Source organism: Gymnoscopelus microlampas, assembly GCF_963454915.1.
Source record: "Gymnoscopelus microlampas genome assembly, chromosome: 5".
In the NCBI taxonomy this organism is placed as follows: Eukaryota; Metazoa; Chordata; class Actinopteri; order Myctophiformes; family Myctophidae; genus Gymnoscopelus; species Gymnoscopelus microlampas.
Window position 1 is genome coordinate 24,392,485 of NC_139942.1, and position 16,405 is coordinate 24,408,889.

Below are 16,405 nucleotides of genomic sequence, written 5' to 3' on the forward strand. Positions count from 1 at the left end.
TATATTTAGGATGAGAGAGAGAGAGAGAGAGAGATAAAGACTGAAGAGAGAGAAAGAGTGAATTTCTGAACGACCAGAGAGCAGCTGGGGTGCACTCCGGTTCTCTCTGCGTATTTCTAAACACAGACGGTCAGTCAGAGCGTCACACTGACCACTACAATGTACTACAACAACAACAAATGTGTCTGAATAATGGAGGAGGAAGTCATTGCAAAATGTGATGGTTGCAGATTGTTTCGTATTCTAGACAGTATTCAACACGTGCACTAACAGGTATTAACGTTCATACATGGGGATGGATTGAATGAATTTGAAAGGATGAAAATGGCAACAACAGTTAATGAGTATCTACTCTGACAGTTTGCAAATTGACTCATATCAGAGCCCTCTATGACGTCTAAACAAGAGCGCTCTGAAATCTGAGCATATGCTCACTCAAAGTATATTTCCGAACGAGCGAGAGCGAGATGCATAAACAGCTTGGGAAATATGAGTGCCCCATTGTGAAGTGAAGGTCAATTCTCACTCAGACTCTTGCAACCAAACAATGGGCTTATGCTAGCAACCTAGCTTAATATCTGAACAAACACACACACACACACACACACACACACACACACACACACACACACACACACACACACACACACACACACACACACACACACACACACACACACACACACACACACACACACACACACACACACACACACACACACACACACACACACACACATTATGAAGGTATATTACAGTATGTGTATGGGAGCGTGGGTTAAGTAAGATAAAGTATCATGAATTCAATTACCCCCCCCAGATGAAAGCAGGAAAATATTACTATATCTATACTGTTAAGCTGATGACAGATCATATCATTCAGTTGATGTTTCCAAAGGGAGGCTCAAAAAACTCAGGTTGACATGATTGGCCAGTCAAAGAAGAAAAAAAGAAGAGAGTTCATCCAAGAACAATCCAACATGGTCCACAACATGTTGACAATTGACATAGACAATCGTCAATCATAGTCAGTGGTATTTTTTGTGTTTTATTGCTTTTAATTCTTATCTTAATTGCTTATCTGTGTTTTTTCCTATTAAATTGTTAAAAGCGCTATATCATTTCCAGGTATTATTATTAGTAGCAGTGGTAGCTTTATTGTGATGCTACTACTTTACTTCAACTAATGTTTTTTCTTCTTCTTCCTTTTCTTCTAAATGAGTCCCTGTCACTGTCAGCCCCTACTGGTTGGTCTTTGGGAGGTTGTAGACAACTCTCCGATATGCATGGAGTCACCAGCCGCTTCTTTTGACGTGACAGTGTGGAGTTTCCCCGGGAGGATATAAAGCATGCAGAGGAACACACTATCCCTCCCAGTTCTGATGAACAGGCGCCCGACCCACCCGTAGAAATCGCTAGTGCAGCGATAGGGATTGCCCTCCCTCCCTGCAAGGTAGTGGAGCGATGCCAATACAAATATGACCTTTTTTGGGCATAATCTTTATGCTACTTGATTAAAGCTTCCCAGTGTTATATTCATAATGGCACTAAAGACTGCTCTGTCTTCTGTTGCTAAAGCCTCAACCGTTATTTAAGGATATGGCTTTACTTGACTGGACATGTTGTTAAACTTGTGATGGCTTGTTGTGAAATAGAGAACGAGCATTCACCCTGGTGTGTGTGTGTGTGTGTGTGTGTGTGTGTGTGTGTGTGTGTGTGTGTGTGTGTGTGTGTGTGTGTGTGTGTGTGTGTGTGTGTGTGTGTGTGTGTGTGTGTGTGTGTGTGTGTGTGTGTGTGTGGACGGATTTAACATACTTAAACTGCACACGGATATGTGTATGGTTGGCATTTAGGTGTGTGTGTTCCTGACATAGGCCACATTTGTGGGGGTGGGGGTTTGAAAGATTCCCCCCAGGCAGACTTTTACAAGGTGTGTCAGCTTTACAACCTGGGGTAAACCTTGTGGGTGGGGTTTTTTAAAAGCTCAGAATGTCAGAAGCATGAGGGAAGCTATTCAACTGAGCCTTGAGTTATAGTACTCAGTTCATTCAGTTGCCTAAAACAATTCTAATGCATCATTCTAATGCTGGAAAAAACAACAACATCCTAACACCTTGAGATTTCCAGCTTTTGAGAAAACTTTAAATTGGTTGAACTGAAGGTGAATTGACACCATATTGGACTTCAAGCATCAGAGCAGATACCTGGAAAGCAGCCATCACTGGCTGCCACTTTGTGAGAAGATACTTCGTGTGCAATTCCACACACTTAAAAGCAAACCAAACAGTCTCATACACACTCAAGGCAAATTTATACGTTTTACGTTTTTCAGCTGAGCACTTTTTTCATCTGAAAATATTTCAGCTAAAAGACATTCAGTATAAATTAACCCCAAGTCTTTGAATAATGTATTTTATCTGATACACTATTATGATACAGAAATGTATGACCCTCTCTCTTCTATGTATCAGGCTGCATATTCCATATGAACTTGCTATGTATGTAGCAGGCGGCATAGTCCATCCATTCTATGCTCCTTGTGTTTAAATGTTTAAATCAGGCAAAACTCAAATTTACAAATCGAAACAAATTTCCAACTGATTTCCCTGTCAAAGTTTCTGAGATTAGAGCACCCGCCACCTTCCCAGCCACAGCCTAGATTTACCAGCATGTTGCTGGTTATAATTCAACTCTGCTTGATCAAATCGTGCAGAAACATGAATACATAATACTCTCTCTACCCCACTGCCTCCATTTCCCAGTGTTTACCCTGCCATTGCCAAGATGTCCACCCACATTGTATTTTAGTGTCAAATCACAACATAAGTTGCCTAAAAGCAGTTTATACATATAGCAGGTCTAGACCACAGTATTTAATTAAAAAACATAATGTGTATGTGATTTTCCTCATTCATGTGCGTGCAGACCACAGAATTACCAGCCAGTGTTTGTTTTATTGTATTTAAATTAAATTGAATTTTCCCAAGACTATCAAAAACAAAGATGCACATTCTGCAAATATTCCTGCAATAACTATAAACCGCATCATTTATAACAATGGGAACAATATAATTTTTTTCCGGGCACCTATAGTCCAGGGGCCAACACTGATATTTTCACAAATTGGTACCACCTAAAGTGACCGTAAAGTTTTTGTATTTTTGTCTTCATACATGTCTCTAGTTTATATTTTGGTATGATAACCCTTCCAATCTTGTAGCTTAATGGCAGTTATCACTACCTACCGGCTAATGTATCCGGTAGGAGACACAAAGTAGAATCTTTGTGTCTCCTAACGGAAATACACCCGTGCATCAAATTATTGCGACAAAAAAACAAAATATATCCATGTATTCAAGGCTTCATAGGTGTGCAATTGATAACTTCTCAGATTTTTGGTGTTTGCAAAAAGACTGCTTTCCATAAGCTTGTAAAAGTTGACCCTCCTTCGGTCTAGGGTGGTCATAGCTGAATGGGTAGAGAGTCCCCCTGGGAAACTTAAAGGAGGAGTTCACCCAAAAAATGATTTATTTTCTATCAATTGCACACCCCATGAAGCCTTGAATACATGGATATATTTTGTTTTTTGTCGCAATAATTTGATGCCCGGGTGTATTTCCGGTAGGAGACACAAAGATTCTACTTTGTGTCTCCTACCGGATACATTAGCCGGTAGGTAGTGATAACTGCCATTAAGCTACAAGATTGGAAGGGTTATCATACCAAAATATAAACTAGAGACATGTAGGAAGACAAAAATACAAAAACTTTACGGTCACCTTAGGTGGTACCAAAATATGGCTTGGCCCCTGGACTACTAGGCTGCATGTCACTGTTTGTCATGGGTTCAAATCCCGATCCGGACGACCTTTGCTGTGTGTCACTCCCCATCTCTCTCTCCCGTCTACTGAATACTATCAAAAAAAGGCAGAAAAAGCCCCCCCAAAAAAAATCAAAAAATGTAAAACTTGAATATTAGGTTAATATTTTACGAATATGATTTAGTCATGCTGATTGCATGCTAATAAAAATGTGAAGACGGTGAAAATATTTGTTTTTAAGTATGGTGATTTGTGGACTCTCAGTTGCACTGCATGTACTTTGTTTCTTTAGAAACATTATTCAAAACGGGATGAAATGTAAAGTTCGCAGGACTATAATAAATTAAATTCAGGTCATAGAGTGCCTAACAAAGTTTGATATTCACGGTAAAATACCTCCCTTAGTCCCTTCCCGGCTCAAACCCCTTGTTCATTGAATGTACGGTATCTTACATGCTTCTGTTCTGTGTACCTTGTTGACACACTAAATTAAACATCTGGGACAATTCAACATAAGAGTCAACATAGCGGCTACATTTAACTAGCCACAGGTCTGGTGTTGTGTTACCGTTCAAATGTAGGCAGTGGAGAACAGCACAAAGCCTTTCAGTTGCACACACATTGTTTCCATTTTGTGTTCCGTTCGGCCCTGCCCCGCCCTTTGGCACATAAAAGGAATAAACTGCGCCATCCATGCCATGTCACACAAGACTGGAGATGGATGGGAGGGGGGGGGGGGGGGGGGGGGGGGGACAGAGAGCAGAGCACAACCCTTTTCTTAAGCTGTTATTGCAGCAGTGATTATAAAAAGGATCGCACAGTAAAAGTATTTGCTTTTCAAATTATCTTTAAATCACTCAATCCCTAGTATATATTTAGTTGACCGGGGTCCCCCAGGGTTCAATACTAGGTCCACTCCACTCTTTCCCTATACACCAATCTCTTAAGCCTGGAAATAGTATCACCCACTGCAGTTTCACTAATTCACACCCATGCACCCAGTATAACCAGTAATAGATTGATTGAATACTTTATTAGTCAGAAATGTAAACAGCACGTGGTACAGTCAGACACTGTTGCGAATAGGAATACACCTGGTACATTCATTGTCACAGTACAATACTTGAATGTAGCCTAGTATTGCACACAGGTCCTCTTCCATCTGTGATGCTGGCAGAAATGTGCTAAAACATTTATTCTTGCCGTGCGTAAATGTCAAAAGTGATAAAGTGGTATTTCCCCCAGAAGCGAGACTCTCCACTATATAGAGTAAAGGACAGACCCCTACATTGTGCAGCGTGTGGTGAATTTCTACAACATTTGTTTATCAGCCTGACCCCATTCCTTCTCAGCAGCACCACTGCTGCTGCTTTTGATTCACAATAGACCCAACTCTTTAGCCTGCATGCCCAGCCAACAGGGCGACCTATACTGACCTCAGCATCAGCCTCGCATTATACTTGGGCTACAGTCTACACCAGTGACTGGTGTAGACTGTAGCCCAAGTATAATGTACGCTTTCAGCCAATGTGCTTATCCAGGGAGCAGCAATAAGCACAACAGTAGAACTGGCTCAAAAATAGTAACATTACACTTACATTTGATGCATTTCAGGCACCCAGCAGGGTCTAATCCAGAGGGATTCAGAGCATTGCAACAGCAGCTCAACTTTGGGACTCGCAACAGTACATTTCTATGTTTCAGACATTCTGCCAGAGTTTATATGGAGATATTCAGTATATATAGCCTACTTGGTAACATAAACTATAATTTTCAGGACCAAGATTAGCAGCAGTAAATAATAAAGAAAAGGGTCAAATTCCAGGACCAACATTAGCAGCAGTAATTATTAAAGAGAGTAAGGGTCAGTGCCACACAGCACCTAGAATTATTGTCAGAGCACTTATTTATTTACCCATCATCACTTTCTATGGAATAAGGATCATTTATTATATCAAATATGTATAGCCCTTAATCATTGTGACATTCTCAAAGGGCTTTACAAGCCCGCATTTAACAAAAGAAACAAAACCCTTGACCCTCGATCGGCAAGGAAACTCCCTCTCAAAATACAGTATGTTGCTATATCTATTGCCAGGGCCCTGTGGTTTGATGCTTACATTCCTATCTTTAGTGTAAGGTGAGAAATGTATCTTAATCTTCAACTCAATAAAAATGTCATTTTATTTTCTCTCTAATTTAGTGATTGCCAATTCTCCCCATATGTATAGTCCCTGCCACTGCCAACCACTACCGTTTGGTCTTGGTGAGGGTGTAGACAACCATATGTCTCGTCCAATACCCATGAGTCACCAGCAGCTATTTCTTTTCACCTGACAGTAAGGAGTTTCACCAGGAGGGAGTTTCACCAGGCGTGGAGAGGAACATGCGATGCCTCCCAGTTCCACTACCTGCTGAATAGGCGCCCTGACCAAACAGAGAACACTGTCACCAACCAGCTTCCCACACACAAACACGTTGAACTGCGTTTGTTGGATCGCTTGGCCAAGCGGGAGGCACTGTGGTCGTGTAATCAAACCCCATGGTGGTGGGCAGGAACTTTTCCCCTTGTGAAGCCTGGACATCCATTTGGGTGTCCGGGTGCCGCCAACGGACATTCATTAATCGGGGTAGGAGGAGGTGAGGGACTACATTTGTTCAATGCTGTCTGCCTCGCTGGACCCATGGCAATTTGCCTATCATCAAAACAGCTCCACTGACGATGCAAGTGCCATGGCTCTTCACACAGACGTGTACGAATGCTGTTTGTGAAGCATTCAACAGTTCAATCATTCAATGGTTCCTGCCAAGCTCAGAGACCTAGGCCTGCAACCGAACAAGTGCAGATGGATTCTGGACATCCCACTGAGCCAGCGGTGACGCCAAGTGCTGAGAAAGGGCAATAGGGCAAGCCCCTCAGGGCTGTGTGCCGAGTCCTCTCCTTTACTCCCTGTACACAGATTACACACACACGCACACAGGTGTGTGTGGCCACAGTGATGGGTCAGATTGTCGATGACAACAAGTCTGCCTACAGGGACGAGATCATAGATCAGATCACTGACACCATGGTGCCAGGAGAAACTCACTCTCAACATCAAGTCAACATCACGTCCAAGGAGCTGATTGTGGACTACAGGAGGCAGAGGAGAGGGAGCACACCCATATCTGCATCACTGTCAGTGTCTGCACTGCCACTGTCAATTATGCTGACCTGTTTGATATATGCTGCTTCATTGCTACGTGATGTCTCACCTTCACAAGAGATTATACAAACAAGAGACTGTGTTCTATATCTGCTGCTATTTTTAACGGACTCGTTTTATTGTTATTTTTAACCATGCACCTATATACTTGACATTGCTCGCATTATATTAAGAATATTTGGCATAATGTGACTTGACTCGTTTCCCTTGATTATGTATCTCTATTCTTTAGCCCTTTCTACTAACTGCAAATGCTGGGAGCTTGTACTACAAAGAATTTCACCTACTTTTTTACACATGTAAACCTGTGATATGACATACAAAGTTCAGTCTGAACATGGCACTGTAAAACATGGTAGTGCAAAAGAGATTAAATGAAAGTGCAGAAACAGGGTGTGTGAATGTTGGATGGTTGTGTGTTGTTTGTAGTGTAGGAACATGTGAATACAAGTAACAATGTAGCCTCAGTGTTTCCAAGTCAGCGATGTAACGCAACAGTAGCTTACTGTAGTCCAGTGCCAGAGTTCAAGGATAATTCCGGGCTAAACTGACATTTAGTAGGAAGTATTTTCCTATTATTTCACTCCTATATCATTGAACCTTTATCATTTTGATTTGCCAGTACTTGAGTACTCTGGAAAATCAACTTTAGTTTATTTGTCACATCACAAGTGTACATTAGGTATAAAAGAGTCATGGGTGAGATTCTTTAGTGCAAGCTTCTCACAAACTGTTCTATTTAAATAATACTGTAAGCTTGAGAGTGAAATATCATGCTTTAAGGTTATTTAACCCATTAAGACCAGCCTTCTAAACCAACAGTTCTCAAAACTGTTTTGTGTCAAGGACCCCCACATTGATATGTTTGGCCGCGGACCCCCCCCCCTCCCATCTGAAAATGTTTTGTGCCTGCCAGGGACCCCTAAGAGAGAAGATTTGTGTTAAAAAAAAAGGTTTTCAAACACTTTCAAGATTTTTCAAAAATGTTAAAAAATAGCAGGTGTACAGTACAAGCTCGCAGCACGGCACAGAAGTGACGCACTGTGAGCTTGTAGATCTGCACATTTTTAATAGCCAATGCTAAAATCTAAAACGACACAGATGCTTCATCATTCAGTACACCTGGGTAAGATCAGATTTGGGTGTTAAGGAGCGTTCGGTTCTTATTCTTTTTTTAAAAACTTTATTTGGAAAATAGGAGAGTGAGCGAGGTGGTTGGCGCAAGAAATTACACCAGGAGTCGGATCTGAACCAATGTGCATGTGGATTGGTGCATGTGGTACAATAACAGGTTCAGCTGCCAGGCAGGCACCCATACTTGAGGCATTCTTAGCCTGCCAGCTGCCTGCAACACACTACAGACAACCAGGCCGCATTCCACACATATCTGCTCAGTGCTTTGAGAGAAAGAGAGCTTCAGGCTCACAACCAAACCTGGCATTTCTCTTAATGGTGATCTAATGACTAGCTTTGTGGATCAGTGCTGCTCCATTGCTAATGCTTACAGCTGATTAACACAATGTTTGACACGTGTGGTTGAAAATACTAATGCACATTGTAGAGACGGTCGTTGTGGATGGGTTGTGGATGGCAAGTAATTGTTGTGCGGAACCGCAGATACAAGACTTTCACAGAGATGTCTAGACCTGCCCGTTTTGTCTTAGATAAGTGAGGCTTGCAATTGCTTGCGAAAATGTAAATATAAGTATTATGTTTGCCAAAAAAACAGAATATATATAAATGTGACTATGTATAGTCAATAGTCTATCATTTGTCATTCAATGTCCCATTGCATGTACCCAATAAAATCTTAATGTATCCATTTGTAAATCTTAAAAAGTAATGTTTTGTACACTCTTTTGTACACTCTTAGAGTCCTGTTTTCCCGGTGTGTCTACACAGAACTGTGTCCAAGTATGACAAGATTTTATGAGATCCTTAGGACATGAGAATTACACATTGTATTAGTAAATGTGTCTGATGTTCTACTGCAGATAAAGGATTAGTCAAAGTGATAATACGTGTCAGTATGTATTTAGGTCACATCGTGTGCACTCAAATGTCTCCATACTCATGTGCATTTAACATACTTCAAAAAAGGGGAATTCCATTCCTGCCAATTGTATGCTGGATCTACGTAGCTACCTTTTCAACCATAGCAATCGTCGTCTATGACCAATATCTAATGGAATGCTTCGTTTAGAATGCAGACAACGCTCTATTGCACAATGCATTCTGGTGGAGCAAGTAAACATGCCACCAAAAATGATCTTCCAATCTCTGGCATGCTAATTCTGTAATGATGCCTGTCTGTAATTAAAATATTTCAACACATAGGCCAAGTTGTTTAATTTTGAAGACGTTTTTCAGCTTTGTCAATAAAAAGGTATACTTCAATTTCCTTTGCATTGGTTACTGACAGACACATTTGAACATGCATTAGGAGTATTTCAAATAGCCAGAATTTGAATAACAGAATCTACTGTATCAAACCGTTTACTAGGTCTGGAATCAGGCTACAGGATCATCTCTTCACATTCTGCAAAGCTCCAAATTAAATCCTTTAACTTCAGTGGGTTTCTATTGCACACATTTTCCATTTCAAAGTATTAAACTTTAATACTTTAATTACATAGTCCAAGAACTTCCTTTCTTGACTACATTTAAGTATCTGGTGTTTTGTGGTTAATCTGTTAATCTGAATGAGTTGGGGGAATATTGCTGTGAACTAAGCTATTAGTTATCTCTATAGCAGAGAGGATTATTCGTTAAAACATAATAGGCAATGCCATATGACTTTGGTCTAAAACTATACATCGCGTACAACACCCATCCATCAGTTAACACAGTGAATACAAATAGTATAATAGTATTTTTTCTCATGCTTTCCATGAAATAATACCCCAAATGTGCAACTCCTCACTCTTTCCTGGACCTCCCTGGCCTGTGTTGAGCATCACATGGTTTCCACACATCACTAATGTCTCCTTCTAGTGTTGATGATGAGACAGAATCTGGAAGCTGAGAGTGGCTGCTTGGATATCAGCCAGACTCCAATATTCTCCCACACACCCACACCCACACACACACCCACCCACACCCACACCAACACGGACATTCTGAGGGCACCCTTGAGAAAACAATGCTGGGTCATCTGTGAATGGCTATTCTTTCTCACGAGGCTGACGGTATCAATGCATGAAAATTAACATATTCAATTAAAGGGTATGGGCAGGGCCGGTGTCACGGGGGGACGCCCCCCGCAACCGGACCATCTCGCCCCCTTAGTCAAGACTGCCAGATAAAAAAAACAAACCTTCTGGTACTTTTTAATTAATAGCGTTTCAGCGTCAAGACTTCCTCAGCATGTTAAGAAAGTGGTCAGTGGTGTTGTGTGTACTGGGACTGACTGATAGACAGACAGACATGACAAGGACTTCAGCTGCTGTCGGTAAAAAGAAATAATTTCTTTAAAAACTCACACGCACGGGCATTGCGCATAGTCGCCCCCCGCATTTATGCACCCGCCACCCCCACCGTTGTCGGCTAGCGCCGGCTCTGGGTACGGGACGGGTAAAGTCCCGGTGGCTTTGCTTGTCTGCAGCTTCTTTGGTGCCATCTTGCCAGACAGCCTACCTCATTGGGGGGAAAAATATAATTATCTCTACCAGGTTAAATAAGGCTTAATTGTGCATTTATCCCTTAGACAGAAATGGTAAACATCTATTTTTGAAGTAAAAACTACAGTCATTAACTATGCTTTGTTGCATCGATTAAAAGGTGAACTGAGGATGCTCCAGAAAGAGAGAAAGGACGTAAAACAATTAGCATGGATTATCCTGGAGATAATGAGCAATCACCAGCAATCTTTGACCAGTGTAAATCAGCTGACTGTCTTGTCAGGTTGCTCCAATGACACATTATTAGCCCCATCTCTATGAATGACCTGAATGATTTGCAAACGCAAAGAGTAGATTACAGGCTTAAAACCATGACTCATCACGCTGCTGTCACAAGCTAAAGATTCTGCTCCAGTCTTTCCTTTGCATTACTTTGGCAGTGTTAGCCATGCCTCGGGTCGACTCAAGGAAAACACTATTGAGGTCTGCGATTTCCAGAATGCAACAGGCACTGTTTTCTCTAATAAATATTTTTAAACTGCCTGAAGAGGAATTTGTTGAGCAGAGGACAATTTATTGTCCATTTAATTGGTCTTTCTTTGAATACTTTGGTCTTGGTCTCATACGATTCCTGTAGTTTTGACTTGTTTTGAGCAGGTCTGGGACAGTAGCACTTGGTTTGCCAGGCAGGCTGAGGCAGCTCAACCGACAATCATGTCTGTGTCTAGCTTAAATCACAAGCATGTTCTACAGTGCATGCCGGCACATATCCAAATCCAGCAAGATGAGAACCAGCAATGTAGGCTATGACAGCTTGCGACATAAAAGACTAGGGGGCATGGGTTGTCGCCTTGTCGGAGAAAAGGCATGACAGGTATGCGAGAGGCATCCGTTAGGGACACCCCTTCATTCCAACCCAAACCAACATGCTGTGACACAGGAAACCAAAACACAGGCTAGTTGCACGAAAAGAAGAAATAGGCTATAGTCAGTACAAATTAGCTAAACAAAAAGCAAACTTGACCCCCTTTATCTAAAAGGCTGCCAATTCATTTGGGAATTTATCATTCCATCTTGCAATTGTAGATGTTAAATGATCCAACACTTTGGCTCACAACCTGGATCAACACACCTGGTCATCGACTATAAAATACTCAGTGTTCCTTTGAACTGACTCAAATGCGTCCTGGATCCTAAACCTGAATACCAAACAATTGCTGGAGTGTTTCTTCTTTGTCTCTGTAACATCTGTGTTGTACCCCCTTAAGCGTAAATAATAATAATCAGCAAACATCTGGAAACGTATAAACTTACTGCTGCAATGGATGCTTTAATGGCTTGCCTGTCTTCTTTGAGACGGTTCCAGCTAAATTATGTATAGTTCATCACAGATCTGTAACTCTGAGAGTGCATTTGTACACTCTCAGAGTTAAACTAACCCTGAGAATTCTACAGTGTAGATAGAAAAAAAAACTAATGGATATCAAACTGGGTGATACTTGAAAAGAAAAAAGAGAATCACTGTTATGCACACTGCTGAACTATGAAATGTAAAGAGATTATCTGGGCTTAATGGTCACCCAGAAGTATGTATTCAATACAAGGATGTAAATAGATCCATGTATCCATTGTTAAACTAGCAGGTGCAGAAACCGATAAGAGGGGATACAGCTGGTTGCGGAATTATTCCCCACTGTCCCTGCACGGAAATCATAGACATACACATTAACTCTAGTTCCAGCAGACCAGCACTCCTATTTAGCTTATGCAAATGAACTCCCTTCTCCCGTCTGAAATTATGCACCTAGTGCAGAAACTGTTGTCAGCGGGTACTAGGTACTATGACATCAGCACTGGCCTGGACCCATGAGCTTGAGATATGTGAAGGAAAGACGTACACAGGCACATGCAGAGATTTGCGGAATGTATAGATAGATGCACCAATCCTGGTATACAACACTGAGATGTTGCACCCTACAGCTGATTCATCATCTGATCTGGTTGATCAGCTGAACTAAATGGGAGATATTCTGTCAGCCGCTGGGGTTTTGAACCTCACTTTCCTCTGTACTGTGTGGTGGCTGACCCCTTTGGCTGACCTTTACGTAACCCGTACTCTGACAGCAATGTGACACCATGCAGACAAGAGTTCATGCTGGAATGAAATCACAGTGGACAGGGCACTGCGACAGCTACATTTTACTTTCTTGATGAGTCAGTCTGTGTGTGCGTGGGGGTGAGGGCTACACATAATGGGGGTTCTGTTTGCCTTCATGATATAGCAATGGTTCCCTATACAGTATATTCTCAACTTAGATTGGAATTCGAGAGGTATTTCATAAAAAGAAAAACAACTAGCTATTGCCTACATCATTTTATAAAAATACAAATATAATAAAGTTGGAATTTCTTATTTTTGTTTTACATATATTTGTATCTATGGCTTATTTTTTATAAATGTATGTCCACTTGTTTTTTTGCCCACCAAACCAAAGAAGGACAGAAATATGTACGTCTCAAGAATGAATCCTATGCCAGTGGAGCTACTGTAGTGTGGCCAATGCAGAGCCACTGGCCTCATGGAAAAGTTTACCACTAACGTTACACCACTCAGGGAAATCATAGGGCACTGCTACAGTACATTCCTGTGATTTGGCTGGATGCTGAGAACGAATGTAGGGGAACTGACATGTGCTTTCTTTCATACTGTAGCTCTTGGGGAATTTTGGGGACATACAGTCTGTCCGGCCTAGAAAAAAGACAATGTCAAAACAATGTGTAGCTTCAGTTTAAAGTATGACATTGCAAGAAATAAAATCTTGCAAGCTATACGCTTAATTCTATCACATCTTCATTGTTGTTAGATGTTTACATCACTATGAATGAGTGGTTTCGTTTGAATTACACCTTTTCAAAGCCTTGCATCGTAAGGCGTGCAGTAGGTGATGACACACACTAAAGCCATTGTGTCACGGACTATAACTTCCTTCCTGGCTCACAGTAGAAGGGTGGTGGTGCTATAAATCATTTGGTTGTCATGATGATATAAGTGGATAAATATCACAGTGAAAAGTCAACAAATAAAAGTCCTACAGTCAGACTAACCTGTCATGAATGGTTCCTGTCAGGAATACTGCCAATGATACTAAAGCTCAAAAAAAGCTTCGTTAGAGAGAGAAGCACTCCTATGTACAGTGTCGTCTGAGATACCCCAAAACGTTGACCTAGTAGCATCCCACTGCCCCACTGAAACTGAAACCCATTGGTTTGGTTTGTGTTTTAATTACCGGTAACCACATTAACCACGGTAACCACATTAACCATGTCGTCCCTGTGGACAAAAATAGCAGATCTACAAGCTCGTAGAGGTTGTAGATCTGCTATTTTTGAAACATTTTGAAACAGTGTGTGTTCACTGATCGCACAGCTCGTATCGGGATATTTTCGAATAGCATTGTGGCATGAGTGGTATTGACAGAACATACGGGCCGGCCCTTCAACAGACTCGACTTACCCATGGTGGCAACTCCGAGGTGGCCACACTCTGCTTCACAGCCTTCTCCTCGTGCTGCAGGAACGCCAACGCACGGTTTATCCTGTTGTCCTTGTAGCCGTGGTTCTTCCGCCAGTAGAAGAACAGCCCCAGTCCCACCAGCACCCAGCTGAAGCTGAACTCGAAGTATCCCAGCACGTAGATCGGGAAGATGATGGCGAACGTCTTAGCGAATTTAATCCACATTTGGCTGATGTCCGCGAGGGACGACTGCGGCTCGTCGTCCTCCAGGTCCAGGGGAGACAGCGGCACCGAGGACGGAGTGGGGCTGACCGGACTGACGGGCGGTGTGGTGGTGGTGGGTCCATTCCCCAGTCTGGACCCCGCCGCTCCTTGCGCTCTGCTGCTATTCATTTCCACTCTGGAAAAGAAGTTTCGGAACAGCAGTGGTGTAAAGTAAGTAGATTGACTCAAGTACTGTACTTAAGTACAATTTTGGGAATAATTTTACTTCTACTCCACTGCATCTCAGAGGCAAATATTGTACTTTAACTCCACTACAATTATTTGAAAACTTTAGTTAGCCTACTAGTTAGTTACTTTGTATATTTTATCAATACAAAAATACATTACCCACTTCAGCCCTTTATAGTCACAAGCAACTCTTAGATTCAATTTTTTATATCTGGAATCTAGAGTTGTAATACCGACCCTTGACAGCCCATACATCCAAACAGAAAAGTCCTATCTATCTGATTGTATTAAACCACGTTAAACTCACCAACATTGCAGCTGTACAGAAAGCTTGAATTATCCTCTATCTGCAAAGCTTTTGTTTCATAACAACCCTAGACATGTTATGAGCTTCTTTCTGATAAGAAATTCCGTGCAGGTGATAATTCTTCTATTCTGTGTGTTGGAGTTTGGAAGCGCTCGTTTTCAATTATTGAACGTCCTGCTGCCTCCTGCATTATGTGACGTTTAGAAACAGGTGGTACACAGGACCATCGCGTTAAGAAAAACGAGCATTTCCAACCTCAAACACTTTATCGAAACATTTCTTGAAAAATGTCTTGACTCTTGACAGAAAGTAGCTCATAGTCATAACATGTCTACAGCGAATATTGATGAAATAAAAACTTTGCAGATTGAAAGAGGATAATTCAAGCTTTCCGTACAGCAATGTTGGTGAGTTTAACGTCGAAATACAATCAGATAGTTATGACTTTTCTGTTTGGATGAATGGGCTGTCAAGGGCTGGTATTGCAACCCTAGATTCCAGATATTCAAAATAGAATCTAAGAGTTGCTTGCTGCTAAGCCCTATATACATTTCGGCCATTTGAAAATAGCCGATCTACAGGCTCCCAATGCGTCACCATGCGACGCATTGTGAGCTTGTAGATCTGCTATTTTCATAAGATGCTTTAAACATTTTAAAAATGATTAAAAAACTTGTGAAACGGGACATTCTGCACACTGGGTACTTCCTACTTTTGGTACTTTAAAGTACATTTTGATACCAATACTTTTGTACTTTTACTCAAGTACATTTTGAATTCCGGACTTTTACTTGAGACAGAGTATTTCTACATAGCAGTACATTGCAGGTGAACAGTCAGTCTGATTCAACCACTCAAAGCCCAGCGAGCCCGAAACCAAAACCACAACAAGCGCGACTTTCCGTTCATACTAGTTTCACCTTTAACGCACAAAACACAGCAACTCACCCTTCGTTATGTCCACCTGCGACATCCGCACAAGATTAAAAAATAATAAAATTAAAAAAATAAATCAGTCTAGTAGCGCTTTTCAGTCCACTTCACTTCATGGCGTCTGTTACAGCTGGTATACTCTGTAGCGTAGACTATAATCTCTTCCTTGAACACATCCTGCTCTGCCAGAGGCTCTCCCTGTCTCCCTCTCACACACACACACACACACACACGCGCGCGCACACAGCATAGAGTCGCGCACACACACACTTCCACGCAGCAGAGCCTTCAGGCTCGCGAACCCTTTTTCTACCCCTTGTTTTTCAGTAGCGGGGGGCGGGGAGCGGCCTAGTCCCTACGTCACATCCTAGACGGATAGCTCCGCCCACACTGGGCGAGCGCTGTCAGTGCAGCGGAAGTCGATGCGCAGACGGCTTTGTTGTTGAAGCCCGACTGACGCACGCTCATGAGAAACAGCAGAAATGAAATCTGGCGAAAACAGTTGCGTGCATTAAACTTTAAAGGAAACATGCAGTCTAAATATATAATAA

General features: G+C 41.8%; 1 protein-coding gene across 2 annotated transcripts in view; it reads right to left on the reverse strand.

Annotated features, from left to right (window-relative positions):
- The window catches only part of LOC311044729 (extended synaptotagmin-2-B-like), a 62,774-nt gene extending 46,706 nt beyond the window's left edge, over positions 1-16,068 (reverse strand). For both annotated transcript variants that reach the window (XM_084056491.1, XM_084056490.1), the window contains exons 1-2: positions 15,870-16,068; positions 14,162-14,561 (exon numbers count right to left, since the gene is read on the reverse strand). In XM_084056491.1, the coding sequence (XP_083912617.1) occupies positions 14,162-14,554 (393 nt within the window). In that variant the 5' untranslated portion in view covers positions 14,555-14,561; positions 15,870-16,068. The remainder of the gene's footprint in view (positions 1-14,161; positions 14,562-15,869) is intronic.
- Positions 16,069-16,405: the final 337 nt, after the last annotated feature.